This window comes from Hevea brasiliensis, chromosome 14 (genome assembly GCF_030052815.1).
Source record: "Hevea brasiliensis isolate MT/VB/25A 57/8 chromosome 14, ASM3005281v1, whole genome shotgun sequence".
NCBI classification, from domain to species: Eukaryota; Viridiplantae; Streptophyta; class Magnoliopsida; order Malpighiales; family Euphorbiaceae; genus Hevea; species Hevea brasiliensis.
The window spans coordinates 88,811,306-88,833,785 of NC_079506.1; the positions used below are offsets into that span (position 1 = coordinate 88,811,306).

The 22,480-nt window shown below is 34.8% G+C and overlaps 2 protein-coding genes across 2 annotated transcripts; both read right to left on the minus strand.

The window, feature by feature from the left end:
* Positions 1-13,873: 13,873 nt before the first annotated feature.
* Positions 13,874-15,825, minus strand: LOC110661806 (putative serine/threonine-protein kinase-like protein CCR3). Its single transcript, XM_058133745.1, has 2 exons — positions 15,610-15,825; positions 13,874-15,519 (listed from the first exon to the last, which is right to left on the minus strand). Exons 1-2 carry the CDS (start codon positions 15,685-15,687, stop codon positions 14,011-14,013), a joined length of 1,587 nt encoding a protein of 528 aa, XP_057989728.1. The 5' UTR covers positions 15,688-15,825; the 3' UTR covers positions 13,874-14,010.
* A 3,030-nt stretch (positions 15,826-18,855) lies between these two features.
* LOC110661804 (putative serine/threonine-protein kinase-like protein CCR3) lies at positions 18,856-20,856 on the minus strand. Its single transcript, XM_021820566.2, has 2 exons — positions 20,605-20,856; positions 18,856-20,514 (listed from the first exon to the last, which is right to left on the minus strand). Exons 1-2 carry the CDS (start codon positions 20,680-20,682, stop codon positions 19,015-19,017), a joined length of 1,578 nt encoding a protein of 525 aa, XP_021676258.2. The 5' UTR covers positions 20,683-20,856; the 3' UTR covers positions 18,856-19,014.
* Positions 20,857-22,480: the final 1,624 nt, after the last annotated feature.

A 22,480-nucleotide genomic window follows, 5' to 3' on the forward strand; every position in this document is an offset into this window, starting at 1 on the left:
ATGAGATAAAAAGCTAATTATGATATCACCATGATGTCGTTAAACACTTACCATCAATTACAATTAATCAAGCCCATTTAAAATAAATAAAATGAGATAAGAATAAACAAAAAAGGGTCATCAGCTGCTCCAAACCAATCTAGCCATCTCCCTCTTCTCCCACAGCCATTTCCTCCATGAAAGCTCACCCAAGCTCCCAACCTCACCAAATCTCACTTGAAACCCTTATCTAGCTTCACAAAAAATTTACCTAGCAACTTGAACATCCTCTAGGAAGCCAAAAGAGGAAGGAAAGAGCAAGTTTAGTTGGCTTGAAATTCTGCTCCAACAAGGTTAATGTCCAACTCTTACTCCTTTTGCTTTAATTCATGTTCAATGGCATGAATTGTGTAGGAAATATAAGGAAATAAAGCAAACAAGTGTGTGTGTGCAACTTACAATTTTTGGCAGCTAGGGTTAGTTAGGGTTTGATGATTTTGCTTGGTAGAAAAATGGTTATGAGCAGACTTTGATAGTGGATGGGGTATTAAACATAATTAAGTAAGTGAAATGCAAGAATTGTGCATGTATGAAATGAAAAAACATTGGACACTTGAACAATTCTAGGGTTTGCTCATGTGATGGTTCATTAACCTTGTAATGGTCAAGTAGTGACCATTTGAATGTGTATGATGAGGAAATGAAGTGAGTTGAGGCTTGGCATTTGTGTATGGGTGAGCTGCCTTGGCTGACCTGTAGGACTGAGCATGAGTCCAGCAGGTTTGGGCAGTTATAAATGGAATTGTAGAGGTTCAATTGGTGCAAGGCTAATTGAACATGAAACTAGACACATAATGGCACAACTTTGGTATAGAAACCTTGCCTAGAAAACCAAACCAAGTTAATCCAAAAATTGCCCTAATTCGGGTGACTTGCATTCTGCCTGGGCAAAATGACCAAATGAATAGTATTTATTCATTTAGTCATAACTCAGTGTAGAAATGTCCAATTGACTTGAAATTTTACCAACAGAAAGCTGAGACATAGACCTACAACTTTCATGAAGAACACAAATCTAAATTCTGACCATAACCTAGTCAAATTGTCAACCAAACTTAGGTTACCAAATCTGGTAGAACCAGTTTTGCCCAGAATTTTAGATTCTGTCCAATTCGGCCAGTTATGGTGTTTAGGCTATAACTTGAGCTACAAAACTCCAAATGGAGTGATTTAAAAAAAGAAATGTAACTAGACAAAATAAGGAACAACTTTTTTGAAGACAAATTTTCCAAATTCCTACTGTATAAATAACAAATGGAACAATAAATATAAGGTTTGAAATCTGAAAATTTTGAATAACTAACACTAAGCTTAGAAATAGTATTGGCAACCAATACCAACAATTTTAGAATGCAAAATGTGGTATGTTGGGAGTATTAGAACCAATGTACCTATTGTCTATGCAAAAGTCAACATTTTAGTTAACTAATGAAATGAATAGTAACACCTAAACTTAAATTTCAAGAATTGTAAAATTTAAAAATATATCATGCCCTAGTACACCTAGCAAGATTGGTTTGGATAGGTTGGCATGCCAATAGGGTTCAGTTAGCAGTATTGCACATGGCATTATGCCATTTTGTGATTTTATGGCTTTTAGCCATTCTGACATTATGATGATACTTGGCATTGTGCCTAATGTTATTATAGCTTATTAGCTGTTCTGTTGCACACCGGGAGATACATATGTGACTGATGGTGTGACGGCCCGAGGTACTTGATACCCAGTGCCAGTTTACCCGTTTATCCAGTCCATTCATCCAGTATTGGTTACTTAGGCAACCAAAAATGAAAGTAAATAAATTTAATGAAATTATGAATATAACAAGTACAAAATAAATAAGATTACTAATAATGATCAAAAAGTTGTTTGCATAAGACATCAGAATATGCACTGCATATTTATTTTATGTTATTTCTTTTTATTTTATTATTGGCACCACTAAGCATTATTGCTTAGCGCGTTGCTTTTGCCACGCATAGGTTCTGGAGAGACCGATAGAGAGCCCAGTAGACCACAGACTGGGTGAGATCATCTGCAGCTCTGCATAGTGTCCGTGTCACCTCACCATCATCAGTGCATTGGTAGGACACCAGGTTTTATTTTGGTATTTTGTAATTAACTTTTAATTTCTCATGTGTAATTAAGACTTATGTAATGTATTTTGGGTATTGATGTAAATAATGAAAATTGTGTTTATGAATGAAAAAGTGAATATTTATTTATGACTTGTACATGAATATCCTATGAAATGAATGATTGAGAAATGGAAATATTGTTGAAAAATATTGAGATTTTGTTGATGATATGGAGTTTGGGATTGATTGAGAATTTTGGAAGTATTTTTCTTAGGTTTTGAAGAACTGTTTTCTCCATTTTTAGCCGGTACTCTGCTGGATTTTCTATAAAATTTGCGGAACCTCAAATAAATTGATGTTTTCTATAAATGACTTAAATAAATTATACTTCACTAATTGTACTTCATAGCTATGATAAAAATAAATAAGGAAGAATAAAAAGGATTAAAATAAAATAGGGTGTTTCGATACACTGTGTGATATATCTTACTCGGCTATACTATAGACGGGTAAGGGATGTCACATTTAGTGGTATTAGAGCGAGGTTTAGGTGTTTCTGAGCCTAGATCGAGTCCATACAATGCATTGCATTTGTAAGAGTCGAGGTGACACTAATGCAGATCTGTTTGTTTTTTGTTATTTTGAATAGGATATGGACCCCACATCTCAGAGGGCAATTGAGGAGGAAGTGGAGAGTCATGCTCCACCTGCAGCAGCTGAGACTGGGGGTAGGGGAGAACTTGCTCCACTCTAGTAGAGCACTGCCACCTCCACAGCCATGTTTCAAAGAAATGACCGAGTTTTTCAGACAAATGGCTGGGGTAATGCCACCACCACCACCACCACCTCCACAGCAGAAATCACATCTGAAAAGACTGAGAAAATTTGGAGCAGTGGATTTCTTTGGCAAGAGAGAAGATGATTCTGTTGCATCCGAAAACTGGTTGAACAGAACAGGAAGAGATCTAAAACAACTCCACTGCACTCCAGAACAAAATCTAGAAGCTGCTGTATCTCTGTTGCAAGATGATGCCTATCAATGGTGGGATACAGTGTCTAGTGAAGTTCAGCCAGAAGTAATAACTTGGGACTTCTTTCTCTCAGAATTCAAGAAGAAATATGTGGGTAGTGTATACCTAGAAGAGAGAAGAAGAGAGTTCATTAATCTGAGGTAGAGACAGCTGACAGTGGCAAAGTATGAAAAGGAATTTGTCAGACTGAGCCACTACGGAAGGAAGATAGTCCCTAATGAGGCCGAAAGGTGTAAGAGATTTGAAGAGGGATTAAATGATAATATAAAGATCATGATCACTGCCTTGGGAATCACATACTTCACCAAGTTAGTGAAAGCTGCAATAAAAGTTAAAAAAGTTAGAATAAGTGAACAGACTAAAAGAGAAAGACAGCAGAAGAGGGGCCCGGGTCAGTCTCGTTCATCTCCTGCACCTGGAAAAAAGTTCAAAGGTCCACCTACACAGAGTTCAGGTCAACCACAAGGTCAGGGTTAGTCCCAGGAGCCCAGGCCACAGTTCACCCCTAGGAGAGGTCAGTCCACACCATCAGTGGGCAGCTCTCCAGGGACGAGGTTCAGGGGACCAGCCCCAGCATCTTCTGCATGTCCACATTGCCTGAAATAGCATAAGGGGGAGTGTTGGAGAGTGACGGGTGCCTGCCTAAGGTGTGGGTCGACAGAGCATCAGTTAAGGAATTGTCCACGCAGAACTGCTACAGCTGCTCCAACACAAGTAGACAGACCTGCTCCTGCACCATAAAGGGATAGGAAATATGGCAAATCTAAGGCAGTGGGACCATCACAGAGACCTGCATCTGAGCCAGCAGAGAGGCCTGAGGTTAGAGCACCTGCCAGAGCCTATGCCATAAGAGCTCAGGAGGAGCAAGATGCCCCGGATGTTATCAAGGGTACGTTCTCCCTCTGCAATATATCTGTGCATGCATTGGTGGATTCAGGATCCACTCATTCATACATCTGCATCAACCTACTCGTAGAAAGGGGGATATTAGTAGGGGAGAGTGACCAAAGCATTCTGGTCACTAATCCATTGGGCTACAGTGTAGTGGTGAACAAAGTGTACATGGGTTTCCTGTTAAGAATTCAGGGGTATGAATTCTTGACAGACCTGATTGAGTTGCCTTTCCATGAGTTTGACATGATTTTGGGAATGGACTGGTTGTCACGTCATCAGGCAATAGTTAATTGTAAGTTGAAGAGGATTTCTTTGGAAACTCCTAAGGGTAATGAGATCACAGTTGTGGGAAAAGGACAGATTTCTTGTCCAATGTCATCTCAGCCACAGTTGCATGAAAACTAATGAGAAAAGGCTGTGAAGCCTACCTAGTACATGTGGTGGATACTAGGCAGGCTAAGCCAGATCTGTGTGAGATACCCATAGTAAGAGACTTCCCAGATGTGTTCCCTGAAGAATTGCCTGGATTGCCACCAGCAAGGGAAGTCGAATTTGCTATTGAAATACTGCTGGGTACAGCACCAATCTCTATTGCTCCTTATAGGATGGCACCCTTAGAATTGAAGGAACTGAAAATCCAGTTACAGGAGTTGCTGGATAAGGGGTTCATACGCCCCAGTGTGTCACCATAGGGAGCTCCAGTGCTGTTTGTGAAAAAGAAGGATGGGACTTTGAGGTTGTGCATCGATTACCGGCAGTTGAATAAAGTGACAGTGAATAACAAATATTTGTTGCTAGAATTGATGATCTGTTTGATCAATTGAAGGGAGCAAGAGTATTTTCCAAAATTGATCTCAGATCAGGGTACCATCAGTTGAGGGTGAAGGATGCAGATGTGCCAAAGACTGCATTTAGGACCCGTTATGGGCATTATGAGTTTCTAGTGATGCCCTTTGGCCTAACAAATGCGCCAGCAGCATTCATGGACCTTATGAACCATATCTTCCATCCATGCCTAGATCGGTTCGTAGTGGTCTTTATTGATGATGTTTTGGGGTATTCCAAGACCAGGGAAGAACATAATGAGCATTTGAGGAATGTTCTGCAAACCCTGAGAGAAAAGAAGCTGTATGCTAAGTTGTCCAAGTGTGACTTCTGATTGAATGAGATTGCATTCCTTGGACACATAGTATAAGCTGATGGGATTAGAGTGGATCCCAAGAAAGTAGAAGCAGTGATGAAATGGAAACCTCCTAGGAATACAACTGAAGTCAAAAGTTTCTTGGGGCTAGTTAGGTATTACAGAAGATTTGTGAAGGGATTTTCCTTAATAGCTGCTCCAATGATCAAGTTGTTACACAAGAATATCAGATTTGACTGGAATGACAAGTGTCAGACCAGTTTTGAGAAGTTGAAGGCTATGTTGACAGAGGCACCAGTGTTAACACAGCCAGTGTCGAGAAAGGACTTTGTGGTCTACAGTGATGCCTCTCATAATAGGTTAGGGTGTGTATTGATACAAGAGGGGAAGGTGGTTGCTTATACTTTCAAGCAGCTAAGGCCACATGAACAGAATTACCCTACCCATGATCTAGAACTTGCAGCAATTATCTTCGCACTAAAGATATGGAGGCACTACTTGTATGGTGAAAAGTGTTACATTTACATAGATCACAAAAGTCTAAAATATTTGCCAACCCAGAAGGAGCTTAATCTTAGACAGAGGCAATGGATTGAGTTCCTGAAGGACTATGATTGTGTGATTGACTACCATCATGGTAAGGCAAATGTAGTTATTAATGCTTTAAGCAGAAAATCCATCACAGCTTTGATATCATTAAATGCCTGTCTATCTTTGGCTCGAGATGGAGCTATTTTGGCTGAGTTGCAAGTGAGGCCAAACCTGCTACAGCAGATTTTAGATGGGCAGAAGGTAGATGAGAAGTTAATAGCTATCATGAGCAAAATCCTAGAAGGGAAAGAAACTGACTATGAAGTGAAAGCAGATGGTTGTCTATACTACAAAGGAAGAGTATGTATACCAGATGATAGGGAATTGAAAGTCAGTATCCTAAAAGAGGCACACACCAGCGTTTATGCTATGCACCCAGGAAGTACAAAAATGTATCATGATCTGAAGCTTCAGTATTGGTGGCCTGGTATGAAGAAGGACATAGCTGACTATGTGACTAAATGCTTGACATGCAAGCAAGTCAAGGCAGAACATCAAGTTCCATCGGGTTTGCTATAGCCTATACGCATACCTGAATGGAAATGGGATCGGGTCACCATGGATTTTGTAAGTGGTCTATCTCTCACCCAGAAGAAGCATGATGCAGTATGGGTGATAGTAGATAGATTGACGAAGTCGGCACACTTTCTGCCAGTTAGGACTGACTACTCACTGGAGAAGTTAGCAGAATTGTATATCAGTGAGATAGTTAGACTGCATGGAATTCCACTTTCCATCATATCTGATCGAGACCCAAGGTTTACATCGAGATTTTGGAAGAAGTTGCATGAATCCTTGGGTACACAACTCCATTTCAGCACAGCTTTCCATCCTCAGAAGGATGGGCAATCAAAAAGAGTAATCCAGGTAAACAATTGAAACCAATTGAACTAATACAAATATTGAACTGAAATGATAATAATAACATAAAATATATGTCAGGTCCTTGAGGATATGCTGAGGAGTTGTGTCATTGAATTTGAGGGAAGTTGTGATAGATACCTCCCACTGGCATAATTTGCATACAACAATAGCTACCACGCTAGCATCCAAATAGCCCCATATGAAGCGCTGTATGGGAGGAAATGTAGAACTCCAGTATGCTGGACTGAATTGGGTGAAGATAAACTAGTAGGGCCAGACCTGGTGAAACAGACTGAGGAGAAGGTAAAACTAATCAAAGACAATCTGAAGGTTGCCTCAGACAGACAGAAATCCTATGCTGACTTGAAGAGAAAAGAAATAGAATATGCAGTTGGCGACAAAGTGTTCCTCAAGGTGTCACTGTGGAAAAAGGTACTGAGATTTGGAAGAAAAGGTAAGTTAAGCCCTAGGTTCATTGGCCCATATGAAGTCATTGAACGTGTGGGTCCAGTGGCCTACAGGCTAGCTTTACCACCAGAGCTGGACAAGATCCACAATGTGTTCCACGTGTCTATGCTAAGAAGATACCGCTCAGATCCTTCACATGTCATCTCCATGGAAGAAATTGAAGTATAACCAGATTTGACATATGAAGAAGAACCCATACGGATCTTGGCTCAGGAAGTGAAAGAGTTGAGGAATAAGCAGATTCCACTGGTGAAAGTGCTTTGGAGGCACCACAACACCAAGGAGGCAACTTGGGAAAGTGAAGAGATGATGAGGCAACAATTCCCTCAACTGTTTGCATCAGGTAAATTTCGAGGACGAAATTTAAATTAGAGGGGAAGAGTTGTAACACCCTCCCTGTAGCAACTCTGTACATTCTACTGTTCCGGTGACCCGTGTCAGTCCGGACAGCTAGAACGTCTAGAAAAATATTTAAACTAAAGTGAAGAACCATAATTAACTCAAATATTAACAAGAAAAATTTAGAAATAATTTTAGAAATAAAATACAATCAAGTTAAACGAGCCGGTGCCCTAGTGATGGGTAACCTAGTGGAAAGTCGCGGTCCTCGCAACTAGGAGCCCTAGACCCAGGGAAAAATTCATAAAATAATTTTTGAGACTCCAGAGAAGAGTCATTGAGGGTTTTATGGCATTAGAATGCTAAGAAAATGCTTAGAAAAATTTTTCAATCGATACAGATAATTTTGGTATGTTAAGCCAAACGGAGGGCATTTTGGTCATTTCGCCTTCAGAGATTTTTGGCCAACTTGTCCAGTTAAGTAAATAATTATTATGACACAAAATATGAATAAATATTGTTAAAAATTAAATTAAAAATGAGTAAAGAAGAAAATAAGAGAAAATGAGATAAAAAACTAATTATGACATCACCGTGATGTCATTAAACACTTACCACCAATTACAATTAATCAAGCCCATTTAAAATAAATAAAATGAGATAAGAATAAGCAAAAAAGGGTCATCAGCTGCTCCAAACCAATCCAGCCGTCTCCCTCTTCTCCCATAGCCATTTCCTCCATGAAAGCTCACCCAAGCTTTCAACCTCATCAAATCTCACTTGAAACCCTTACCTAGCTTCACAAAAAATTTACTTAGCAACTTGAACATCCTCTAGGCAGCAAAAAGAGGAAGAAAAGAGCAAGTTTAGTTGGCTTGAAATTCTGCTCCAACAAGGTTAGTGTCCAACCCTTACTCCTTTTGCTTTAATTCATGTTCAATGGCATGAATTGTGTAGGAAATATAAGGAAATAAAGTAAACAAGTGTGTGTGTGCAACTTACAATTTTTGGCAGCTAGGGTTAGCTAGGGTTTGATAATTTTGCTTGGTAGAAAAATGGTTATGAGCAGCCTTTGGTAGTAGATGGGGTATTGAACATAATTAAGTAAGTGAAATGCAAGAATTGTGCATGTATGAAATGAAAAAAAATTGGACACTTTAACAATCCTAGGGTTTGCTCATGTGATGGTTCATTAAGCTTGTAATGGTCAATTAGTGACCATTTGAATGTGTATGATGAGGAAATGAAGTGAGTTGAGGCTTGGCATTTATGTATGGGTTAGCTGCCTTGGCTGACTTGCAGGATTGAGCATGAGTCCAACAGGTTTGGGCAATTACAAATGGAATTGTAGAGGTTCAATTGGTGCAAGTCCAATTGGACATGAAACTATACACATAATGGCACAACTTTGGTATAAAAACCTTACTCAGAAAACCAAACCAAGTTGACCCAAAAATTGCCCTAATCTGGGTAACTTGCATTCTGCCTGGGCAAAATGACTAAATGAACAATATTTATTCATTTGGTCATAACTTAGTGTAGAAAGGTTCAATTGACCTGAAATTTTACCAGCAGAAAGCTGAGACATAGACCTACAACTTTCATGAAGAACACAAATCCAAATTCTGACCATAACCTAGTCAAATTGCCAACCAAACTTAAGTTATCAAATCTGGTAAAACCAGTTTTGCCCAGAATTTTGGATTATGTCTAATCCGGCCAGTTATGGTGTTTAGGCCATAACTTGAGCTACAAAACTCCAAATGGAGTGATTCAAAAAAGAAAATATAACTAGAAAAAATAAGAAACAACTTTCATGAAGACAATTTTGCCAAATCCTACTGTACAAATGACCAATAGAACAGTAAATATGAGGCTTAAAATCTGAAAATTTTGAATAACTAACACTAAGCTTAGAAATGGTATTGGCAACCAATACCAACAATTTTAGAATGCAAAATGTGGTATGTTGAGAGTATTAGAACCAATGTACCTATTGTCTATGCAAAACTCAATATTTTAGTTGACTAATGAAATGAATAGTAACACCTAAACTTAAATTTCAAGAATTGTAAAATTTAAAAGTATAACATGCCCTAGTACACCTAGCAAGATTGGTTTGGATAGGTTGGCATGCCAATAGGGTTCAGTTAGCAGTACTGCACATGGCATTATGTCATTTTGTGATTTTATGGCTTTTAGCCATTCTGACATTGTGATGATACTTGGCCTTGTGCCTAATGTTATTACAGCTTATTAGCTGTTCTGTTGCACACCGGGAGATACATATGTGACCAATGGTGTGACGGCCCAAGGTACTTGATACCCAGTGCCAATTTACTCGTTTATCCAGTCCAGTCATCCAGTATAGGTTAGTTGGGCAACCAAAAATGGAAGTAAATAAATTTAATGAAATTATGAATATAATAAGTACAAAATAAATAAGATTACCAATAATGATCGAAAAATTGTCTGCATAAGACATCAGAACATGCACTGCATATTTATTTTCTGTTATTTCTTTTCATTTTATTATTGGCACCACTAAGCATTATTGCTTAGCGCGTTGCTTTTGCCACGCGTAGGTTCTGAAGAGACCGATAGAGAGCCTAGTAGACCGCAGACTGGGTGAGATCATCTGCAGCTCTGCATAGTATTCGTGTCACCTCACCGTTATCAGTGCATTGGTAGGACACTAGGTTTTATTTTGGTATTTTGTAATTAACTTTTAATTTCTCATGTGTAATTAAGACTTATGTAATGTATTTTGGGTATTGATGTAAATAATGGAAATTGTGTTTATGAATGAAAAAGTGAATATTTATTTATGACTTGTACATGAATATCCTATGAAATGAATGATTGAGAAATGGAAATGTTGTTGAAAAATATTGAGATTTTGTTGATGATATGGAGTTTGGGATTGATTGAGAATTTTGGAAGTATTTTTCTCAGGTTCCGAATAACTGTTTTCTCCATTTTTAGTCGGTACTCTGTCGGATTTTCTATAAAATTTGCGGAACCTCAAATAAATTGATGTTTTTCATAAATGACTTAAATAAATTATACTTCACCAATTGTACTTCATAGCTATGATAAAAATAAATAAGGAAGGATAAAAAGGATTAAAATAAAATAGGGTATTCTGATACATTGTGTGACATATCTTACTCGGCTATACTCTAGACGGGTAAGGGGTGTCACACGTTTAGTCTATCATCTCACCATAATTTGTTTTAATCATCTCTTAGTGTGTCCCTAGCATATTTGTTCCTTGTTATTCTCATCATTGCAACCAACTCTACCAAGCTTTTCTCCTATCATTTAGATCTTATCCACTTCCTTTTCCTGTATCTGCTATTATTGATATCTTTTTAACCTACTATACTTATTCTTTAACCTTTATTCTCTCTCATTCTTATACTTTTTCCTTCAAGGATGTCCATCCCATCATCGATTTTAATCTTCCTTTTATTTCTTAGTCCTATCTTGATTACAAGTTCTATTACTTCTGGAATTCTAACCTTACGATTGGCTCCTACTAGCACTTCTTTCACATTATTTAATACTTGTAATTGACCATAGAAAATTCTTCTTATACCTCCTTCTCAGATTGACTATTAGAACATTACCATTCCCTACTACTCTTAGTAGGAAATTACTCTGTTACGCCCTCACTTTAGGAAGTCCGTGCATTCTACTGTTTTGATGACTAATATATGTTCGGACAGTCAGGATGTCTGGAACTACACTCAAACTAGAGTGAGGAAATATAAATTGACCGAATACAGAATAAGTAAAATTAAAGAAAAGTAAAAGAAGCTAAGTACAACTCGGTTAAACGAGTCGGGGTCACGGCAATGGTTGACCATACCGGGAAGCGACTGTAAAGACAGTTGCCGACCCCAGACCCGCGAGGAACCCTAGGAAATAATTTTTGGGATTAAATTAGAGAATTTATGAAGATTAAATGATATTAAAAATGTTAAAGAAAAATTTAGGAAAATTAGTTAATCGGTACAGACAAAAAATAACTGATGAGCCTAGTAAATGGCATTTTGGTCATTTTAACTCCAGAGTTAAATTTTAACCTAAATGTCAATTAAAATGAGAGAGATTAAAATACAAAGAATGAATTAAAATCATGAAATATGTAATGGAAATAGAAAAGAAAAGAAAAGACAAGAAAAAGAATTAACATTTATTACATGAGCATGATGTCATAATGACATCATAAAAAGAGATAGCCAATGGGAATGTAACAAATGCTTATGAAGGGATAAGGAAGACATAAAATGAGTCAAAATTAATAAAAAAACACTCATCTTCTTCTTACACCTCACCATGGCCGAAACCCTCTCATGGCCTTCTTCCTCCATTTTTGATTAAATTGAGCTTGAATTCTCCTCCTTTTCCACTTCAAAACCCTGAACTTCCTTCATAAAAATTTATCCCTACATCAAGAGGAAGAGTGTGACGCCCCTCATCCGTTTACAGTGTAGCCGAGCGAGGAGTGCCACATTCTGTGCCGGAGCACCATATGTTATACTGTCGTGTCTATTGTTAATTTTAAAACTTTATAGGAAACATGTGGTAATATTTTTTTTTATCACAAATTATTTCAGTGGATACCCGGGCAGAGCTTTCTCTGTTTTATTAGCATCTGGTGGGTTCCATTATTCACCTATTAAGAATCATTTCATATCCATTTATTTAGTCATATAACATGTCATTCATTTTCTCATATAATAAATCATTCATAAAAAAAATTCATATACAAAAATTCACATCTTTATTTACAATCCAAAATATATAATTACAATTTTGATTTACATCACAAACTAGTAATTACATCATGTTTATACACAATGAACCAAAATATTAGTCTATATATAGGCCCTACCAAAATACAAAAGACTGATGAGATAAACTCTGGACTGTATGCAGATCTGGTCAACTGCGGTCAGAACACTACTATAGTAGCTGCTGATCTCCAGTATCTACGCGATGGAAAAACTAACACGCTAAGCAAATTGCTTAGTGACGCATAATTTTAAAGAATAATAACTGAATAATTAAAAATAATAGCTCTATGTATAATTTTGCACTTCTAGGTCAATTATATATTTTATTGCACTTTGAAAATAGTTAGATTTAACAGTATTTTTTTTATTCATTTCTTATATAGTCAAAGTCATTTATGACTTTTTGATACTTTAAAACTAAATTAATTATCAGTATCATATCTATTCATTGGTTTTATTCTCAATCTTTTAAAATTATATTAATGTAACAGACTATGATACTAGATACACAGGAATATATTGATTAGATAGCTGTAATTTAGTTGTTCAACATAATGGTCTAATCTGATTCCAACTATTTTTTAAAATAAAAATTGAAAATTTTCAATTATGGTTTTACTTCAATTCAAATTGCTAGGAACAAACTGGGATAGGAACAATCTGGGAATGGCCTTTGCCATTAATTTCAAGTTCATTCCCTGTATGGATCGGAACAAATGGTTACAAATTGAAATCAAAACATGGCGAAACGGTGAGGCTGGTAGTAATAATGAAATAAATTAATTAAAATAAATAGTCATAATTATATGTATTTTATTATAATTATTAGATAACATAATTGTCATTGATTATATTAAATTTTTTATATAATCAAATAAAATAATAAAACTAATTGCAATTTCATTACACTTTTAATTAGGTCATTTCAAATATAGCCCAAGTTTAATTAGATAGCAAGCCAATCCAAGTTTGAAACTCATCAATTTCTCCGGCAAGCAAAATCAAAGGGAATCGAAGAACCAAGTGTTCTGAAAAAAAGAAGAAAATTTCTTAACTCAAATGAATTCTTATCCATGGTAGAAACAGTTGATCCATTATGGCGCTTGATACCCAAAACCCTAACTCATGTTTTTTCTGGTTTCTTGGGAATTCTTGATGATCAACCGTTTTTTGGATAGTCTTGGCCATTGAACTTGGTATCGGGCGAGGCGAAAATGAAAAAGAAAGCCCCATTTGCGTATTGGTGGCAGATTGTTGAGAAAAATGAAGATCTCTAGAGATGGTCTAACATTCAAGGAGTAATTGAAGAGAGTGAGCAGCTATGCGGTTTTGCAGTAGAAGAAGAGAGTAAAAGGGCCACCGGTTTGTGTCTTGGTCTTTGACCTTCTCTGTCTTCTCCCATCACTGCTACTTGACACTGTACGGAGAGCTCATCGGTAGAGATTGGCAGGTCTTGTTCAGTGATGAGATCATGGTCAAGGAAAGAGGTGAAGGGGGCGAATGTAGATTGACGAGACCTGGGTAGAGATAAGTTCAGTCCAGAGGGGAAGGTGGTGGTGGTTCGAGCAGACTTGGGCGTATAAGAGGGACTGGCTCAATTAGAAAGGAGATTTACTCTCGTATGAGGAGAGTATGAAAGTTGTTTACAATAAGATTCTAATTGCCAGAGGAAAGTACAATAAGCTTTAAAAAAAAAAACGTGCAATAAGCCGAAACCACCTAATTAAAGTAGAAACAATCAGGGCATTCCATGGCAGACTTATTGTTGCCTTTCTGAAATTTCTGAGTAATGTTTCTCTGTTCTATTTGAGTTTGGCTCCATTGCATCTGATTTACAATGCGACTCTTCTGCACCTTCTCTTCGTCGATAATCCACCACACCAATGTCACAGACAGAAAAAGCTTGCTCCAAATTAGCAACAATGCTTGTCATACTTGGCCTGTTATTCCCCTGTAAATTTACACAATGAAGTGCAGTATATGCCACCAGCTCCACTGGTTCTGCTTCTTTATCAAGCTCTGGTGGACCAATTCTGCGGTCCAAAACCTTGACCAATTCATTCGCCAAAATTTTAGGTACTGCAAAATCCACTATACTTGTTATTGCACCTCCATTGTCTTCATTATTGAATATAGGTCTCTTGCCTGTCAAAAGTTCTAGTAATACTATACCAAGACTATATACATCACTTTTTGCAGTTAATGCATTTCGATCATAGTACTCGGGATCCATGTAGCCAACTGTTCCTGTTGCCTTCATCTGTATGTAATCTTGTTCAGCTTCAGAACCCAACAATGAAAATCCAAAATCACGAATTCTTGCTGCCCAATTCGCATCGAGCAAGATGTTAGAAGACTTTATATCTCCATGAATTATTGGTGGGACTGCATAATTGTGAAGATATTCAATTCCTCTAGCAGCATCTAATGCAATCTTGATCCTCATTTTCCATGAATTGATCACACTACTATTCTTTCCAATATTGTTCTTGTGTAAACGGTCATGTAGAGATCCATGCTTTACGTACTCACAAACTAAAATCCTCTCATTCTCTTCTTCACAATATCCAACAAGCCTAGTCAAATGTTTATGGTGAAGCCTTGACAAGAATGTTAATTCAGTTTCAAAAAAACTGTCTTCCTCCTGAAACTTCTTCCTCTGATGACCTATGTCTCCTCTCTTGACAGCCACTTCCCTACCATCTGGTAGTTTCCCTCTATAAACAACATAGGAACGTCCTACGCCAATCTTGTTCTGTAGTGAGAAATCATTGGTCGCAGCAGCAAGCTGAAACAGAAATAATTCGTCTACTCTGTTCAGTCTCCTTACATTTGGGGTTGGTCTCGTTTGTGTAGTATTTCCTGAAAATCTAGAACACAATAGACCAAAGGCAAAGAATACAGACCAAACTGATACTTTGATAGGATTATCAGCATGCTGAGACAAAAAACCATATGATATTGCTGCAAAAAAGAATTGAAAAACAGCACAAACTAATCCAATAATGTCAGGAAATGTCCCAAAAGGCTTGGAATTTGGGTATGGGTAATAAAACCAAGGTATCAGCCCTCTGATCATCCAAGTAACTCTTTCTTTTCGACCCTTATGAACGAGATCAATAATGGAAATGATCAAGACTGTGAAAGAAATTAACATACTAAGGAGTGCATACTGAGGCTTATGCACTGAGGATAACTGATCAAAAGCAGCTGATGGAAGCTCTAAGATGAAGTTGGCGATGAGGAAGATCCTTTCCAGGCTACTAACCTGTTGCAGAAAAGGAAAAGTCATTATCTTGCGAGATCATACTTCACAAGAATCATATCTGAAACTTTCTGTTCTAATCCTAGTCTTAACCTTCTGGTCAAAGCGATCTGCCTTCTCACTTCCATTATCATCATCTTGTTTAACATCTGTGTGAAGAGATTCAGCCATAGTCCTTCTCTCAGGATTATCAATCTCCAGAAGAATAAAAACCCAAAACCAAATTTTTTTAATCTCTCTCACTTTAGTCAGAAAAGGAAAATGAAAAAAATGGAACAGGCTATGACAATAAAATATATGCTGTCGAAAGGATGACACACCCTGTTGACTTGGAAAATGCAAGTATTATTCTAATTATGGGAAAATTACAAATATAATATGTGGTTTAAAATTTTTCATTGATTGTTTCTGCTAATAGTTAAGGTACATATTGTTCTATGATGCATGCATTTTATATCATCATTTAGGTGTAATTTTTACACATAATTTACTCTTGTTCATAGCTATTATTATAGATATTAACATATATTTAGTTAATTTTATAATTTTTACACTTTTTAGTTTAATTTTTGGAATTTATTTGTTTTGTAGGTTAAATTTGGAGAAATTTGGTGTATTTTGATCAGAGTAGCCATTTGGAGGAAATTAGAGTTGAATTGCAAAAATTTTTGAAGTTGAGTTAAAAAATGGCCGAGAGCTTCACAACCTGCAGCACAACCGATTTAGCTTATGTCGCAGGTTGTGTCGATCGTCAGATATTCAGTTTTTCTCAGGCTGCAGGTTACACAACCCGCGACACAACCGATTCCGCTTATGTCATTTTTACTGGAAATGGCTGACGTGACATTTTCGTTACTCTGATTTTATACCTCACTTTCTCTATAATCTTCCACCTTTTTACCTAGAATGGTAGATATCTGACCCATATAAAACTTCCTTTATCTATTTTCTTTCCATAAGGAGGAAGGGAGGCATTTTTGGCAAAAAAGAAGGAGAGAAAGAGAGGAGCACGTGAAGGCATTTTGCAGCAGCAGCAAGAGGCCATTTTCTGCACTCTCCAGCAGCAGATTCTTCAGCATTTTTCTGGGTTTTTCTACTCCTTAGCTTACATTCTCATTATTTCTTCATTTCTACACTTGGGTTTGACTTGAAACTATGATTTGTGAGTAGTTATTTGAGATTCTAGATATGGGTTTGTAAATATTGCTTTGTATTGTGGTTTTGAACTGATTTAGTCATTTAAACGAGGTTTGTTACATTTTGATTTATTGCTTGTAAGCTTGTTGCCTTGCTTGATAAATGGGCCCTCATTAAGTTAAGTTTTAATCCTTAATAGATGGACTGAAAAGTGAATATTTGTGATAGATAATCTTGCAATAAACTTAGTTTTCTTGGTGTTAGAGATAAGCTAAGAGGATTAAGGGGACTTTCCAAAATCAATTAGAGCTTTAATTGGGTTTTTGTTAGGTTTGAAATACCGTGAAAACAGGGTTTGATTTAATGAATACCAACTTTGAAATGCTTGAAAAAGGTTTTAAAAATTTAAGAATTGATTTCCCTCAAAATTGCAATTCTCATATGTTTGGCTAAATTAGGGATAAACCACATGAAAACAATATTGAAAATCCAATCTCTAGAATCACTTTAATTTTTATTGAATTTAGATTTAATTCCTCCCAATCTCATAAATAGAAATTTCAAATTAAATTTTGATAATCTAGTTTAATTAATTTAGTTAATTGTTTGATTTAGCTTAAATTCCTCAAATATCAATCTTAAATTTTAAATTTCATTTTATATCTTTAAATTTTGCCATTCTAATTAGCTTATCATTTTATTTCCAATTTAAGCACAATTCCTTGTGAGATCGATATCATTTTTAAAATTATACTACTGTGACCCGTGTACTTGCGGACACACTACCATTCTAACATTTAATTCATCAAATGAATAATATAAATTAACATTTTTTATCATGATGGAGCTCACAAAAATTAGGGATGATAATGAATTGAGTATTTTTAAGTGTTTAGTGTAATCGAAATCTATTGAGATAAGTTTGGATAAAATATAATAGAATTTTAGGATGAGTTCAAAATAGTAATTGAATTTAAATTGGAGTTGAGTTTGAATTTTATATATCTTATTTATTTAAATAATTAATTAAATATAAAATTTATATACATTTAAAAAAAATTTACAATATAAATTAACAATAAAAATATATTTTTATATAAATTATTAATTAATATAATAAAATTAAATCTATTTGAATAATTTAAAGTAAACTTATTCAAAATAGAAATAAATTTAAATATTAAAATTATTAATCGAATTCGAGTTCAAAGAAATTGATTTTCATGGATACCAATTGTTGTCATTTATATAACCAATGAATGAAAAAAAAAAAAAACTACAAATTTGAATAAAAAAAATTTATTGTAATACAATCAATTCTATTTTAGCCATCAAGTCTTCTTGTTTTGAAACTCATCATTTTATCTGGCAAGTAAAATCCTAACTCATGTTTGTCTGATTTCATGGGAACATTTCCTCCCTGGTCTTCACCTCCTCTTACAGGCAGGTCTTCTTCAGCTCCATGGCTTTGCAATGGCGGATCCAACATAGGGGAGTGGAGGCAACTGCCCAAGTATCTTCTAAAATTTGGTGTAGAGTTCGTATTTTTATAAATTTACTCCACTTATTTTTTTTAAAATTTTTAAATTATAGAATTAACGATTTATTTTGAATTTTATTTATACATATATAATTATTTTTATTTATATAAATTTTAATTAATTTTTTATTTAAAGAGTATAATATTGATATAAAATTATTGATTTATTTTAAATTTTATTTATACATATATAATCATATATATGCGTGTTTCGCCTTCTTGATAGTTTTGAGCTTTCAATAGATTAGACCATCGTCAAATAAAATAGAATTAGTGAAACTTTAGATTGATCAGTATAAATATTGAATAAATTAAAATGGGCTAATTTTGAGCCAAATTAATTTTTTTTTATTTAAAAAAATACAAAATAATTATTATTAATCAAAATCAAAATTGAATCCAAACCAAACTAGAACTAGGGTAACCCTTAATATAATGTAAGATATTTAAAATTTTTATTAAAATTATATTATATTATATTATATTATATTCTACTAAACATAATTTTTCTATGGAATCCAAGTAGGCAAAATTGAATCAGATTTGATGGAGCCTTTGACCTAAGGAGTTGAGAGAACTTGAATCAACTTATTCAAGAACTATTACTTCAAGAAAGTCTATAAAAGCTATGAGTTGTGTGGTCTTATCAATGGAAATGCATGTGGAAATGATTCATACTTCAGTATATCTTTGTATTAGAAGTTCAATTTGGAAAATGAATCCTTACAGCTCGAGAAAATAAGATTCTAAATGTTAAAGGAAACTACAGTAAGCTGAAACCTCAGTTAAAGTAGAAACGATCTGTTCATTCGATGGCAGAATTATTGTTGCCTTTCTAAAACTTCTGAGTGACGCTTCTCTGTTCCATTGGAATTTGCCACCTCCTCATTTGATCTACCATGCAACTCTTCTGCACCTATTGGTAATCCTTCATTACGAACATCACATAGAGATGAAGCTTGCTCCAAATTAGCAACAATGTTAGTTATACTTGGCCTGTTATTCCCTTCTAAATTTACACAATGAAGTGCAGTACATGCCATTAGTTCCACTGCCTCTGCTTCTTTAACAAGTTTTGGTGGATCAATCCTGTTGTCCAAAACCTTGACCAATTCATTGGCTAAAATTTTAGGTACTGCAAAATCCACTAGACTTGTTATTGCACCTCCATTGTCTTCATCCTTGAACACAGCTCTCTTGCCTGTCAAAAGTTCTAGTAGTACTACACCAAGACCATACACATCACTTTTTTCAGTTAATACATTTCGACTATGGAACTCAGGATCTATGTATCCATCTGTTCCCATTGCCTTCTTTGGTTTGTAATTGCTTTCAGATTCAGCACCCAACATTGCCATTCCAAAATAACAAACTCTTGCTGCCCAATTTGCGTCAAGCAGGATATTAAAAGACTTGATATCACTGTGAATTATCGGTGGGACTGCATAATTGTGAAGATACTCAATTCCTCTAGCAGCATCTAATGCAATCTTGATCCTCATTTTCCAAAAATTGATCACACTACTTTTTTTGTCAACATTATTCTTGTGTAAAAGGTCGTGTAGAGTTCCATTCTTTAGGTACTCATAAACTAAAATCCTCTCATTATCTTCTTCACAATATCCAACAAGCCTAATCAAATGTTTATGGTGAAGCCTTGACAAGAATGTTAATTCAGTTTCAAAAAAACTGTCTTCCTCCTGAAACTTCTTCCTCTGATGACCTATGTCTCCTCTCTTGACAGCCACTTCCCTACCATCTGGTAGTTTCCCTCTATAAACAACAAAGGAACGTCCTACGCCAATCTTGTTCTGTAGTGAGAAATCATTGGTCGCAGCAGCAAGTTGAGCCAGAGAAAATTCCTCTACCCTATACAGTCTCCTTACATGTGGGGTTGGCCTTTGTGCAGTATTCCCTGAAAGTCTAGAAGACAATAGACCAAAGGCAAAGAATACAGGCCAAACCGAAACTTTGATAGGATTATCAAAATGCTGAGACAAAAAAGCATATGATATTGCTGCAAAAATGAATTGAAAAACAGCGCAAACTAATCCAATAATATCAGGAAATGTCCCAAAAGGCTTGGGATTTGGGTATGGATAATAAAACCAAGGTGTCAGCCCTCTAATCATCCAAGTAACTCTTTCTTTTCGACCCTTATGAATGAGATCAATAATGGAAATGATCAAGACTGTGAAAGAAATTAACATACTAAGGAGTGCATACTGGGGCTTATGCGCCGAGGATAACTGATCAAAAGCAGCCGATGGAAGCTCCAAGATGAAGTTGGCGATGAGGAAGATCCTTTCCAGGCTACTAACCTGTTGCAGAAAAGGAAAAGTCAATATATTGCAAGATCATACTTCACAAGAATAATATCTAAAACATTCTGTTCTAATTGTAGTCTTAACCTTCTGAGCGAAGCGATCTGCCTTCTCACTTCCATTATCATCATCTTGTTTAACATCTATGTGAAGAGATTCAGCCATAGTCCTTCTCTAAAGATTATCAATCTCCAGAAGAATCAAAACCCAAAGCCAGATTTTGTTATCTCTCCCACTTTAGTCAGAAAAAGGAAATGAAAAAAAAAAATCGAACAGATGGCTATGACAACAAACATATATTGCAGTAAAAAAGATGAACATTCACAGCCTGTTGACTTGGAAGATATAATTATTATTATAATTAAGGGAGAATTAAAAATATATATATAAATATCATATACTTTAATGGTTTGTGGCTCAAAATTTTTCAATGAGTGTTTCTGCAATTATTTAAGGAACAGATTATTCTCACATTTAATTTATCAAATAAATAATATAAAAAAAACATATATATATTACTATGATAAACCTTTAATCTTGTGAATTAGAGATGATAATAAATCAAATATTTTTGAATATTCAGTCTAATTGAAATCTTGATTTTAGTCTAATTTTAATTTGATTTTAACTCAACTTTAATTTTGATTAACAATTATAGAAAAAAGAAAAAATCATCTTTGACTCGGATAGGAATTGGTTTCATTTCAATTTCATAAATTTGACCAATTCTAGTTTGATTTCGATTCCAAAACCAACGTACGATCACATCTACCAAACGCGTAAAATTGTGGAGTAAGCAAAACATATATATAAAATTATGGATAAATACAAAATAAAATTTAAAATAAATTATTAATTATATAGTTTTAAGTAATTGAAAAGCATAAAAAAAATAATTAAGTTGATTAAATTTATAAAAATACAAATTCTGCACAAAAGAAAATGACGAGTTTCAAATCAAGAAGACTGGATTGCTAAAATAAAATTTGATTTTAATAGAATGTATTACAGTAATTATTTTTTATTTAATATTTTTATTAAAATTTGTATTTTTTTTTAATTTTTATTCATTTGTGATATGAATAGCAACTATTTGTATGCATGAAATTAATCTATCTCAACTCGAATTTCATTAATAATTTTAATATTTTGAATTTATTTCAAAATAAGATAGAATTTATTTTAAATTATATAAATTCGTTTAATTATATATATATATATATATATATATATATATATATATATATTTCTATAAAAATATTATTATAAAAATTCTTTTTATTTAAAATATAATATTTAAATTAGACCATTGTACTTATTGTACTATTGAAAAGTTCAATTTAATCCAATTTTTAACTTTTTTATCCAAATTTCAATTTAAACTCAATTTAGGTAAAAAATAAATTCTTAATTTTTGGGATTAAATAAAAAAATTAAAATTTAATTTTAAAATTAAAAAATTAAACTTATGATTTAATCAAAAAATTTAGTCCATAAATTAAGAAATTTAATTCCTAAGTGTACTAGTTATGGAGCCAAGTGTGAATCTTCATCTTTTGGACTGTAATATGTGTTTATTATCATTCCCAATTATCCATATGTTCCTTCATTTTCTTTTTTCATCTTCCTTTTCTAACTAGAGTGCGAGTTATGAATTAATTTTGATTTTGGGTCTTGATTATTGTTGGAGATTGATAATCCTGCGAGAAATAGTATGGCTGAATCTCTTCACAAAAACTGTAGGGTTTGATTAGGAATTGGCCCATTACCAAATTTAGGTAACGGTAGTAGTGGTAGTGACGGCAGTAGCAATAATAGAGTGATAGATTGTGTGGTGGTGTTGGTGATAGTTATTGAGTGGTGGTGGTCATCATGATGGTTAGACCTAATCATAGTTTGGAATTGAATTGACACTAGGTCAATAAAACTTAATATAGGAATCAATAAATTGTTTAACGGACCA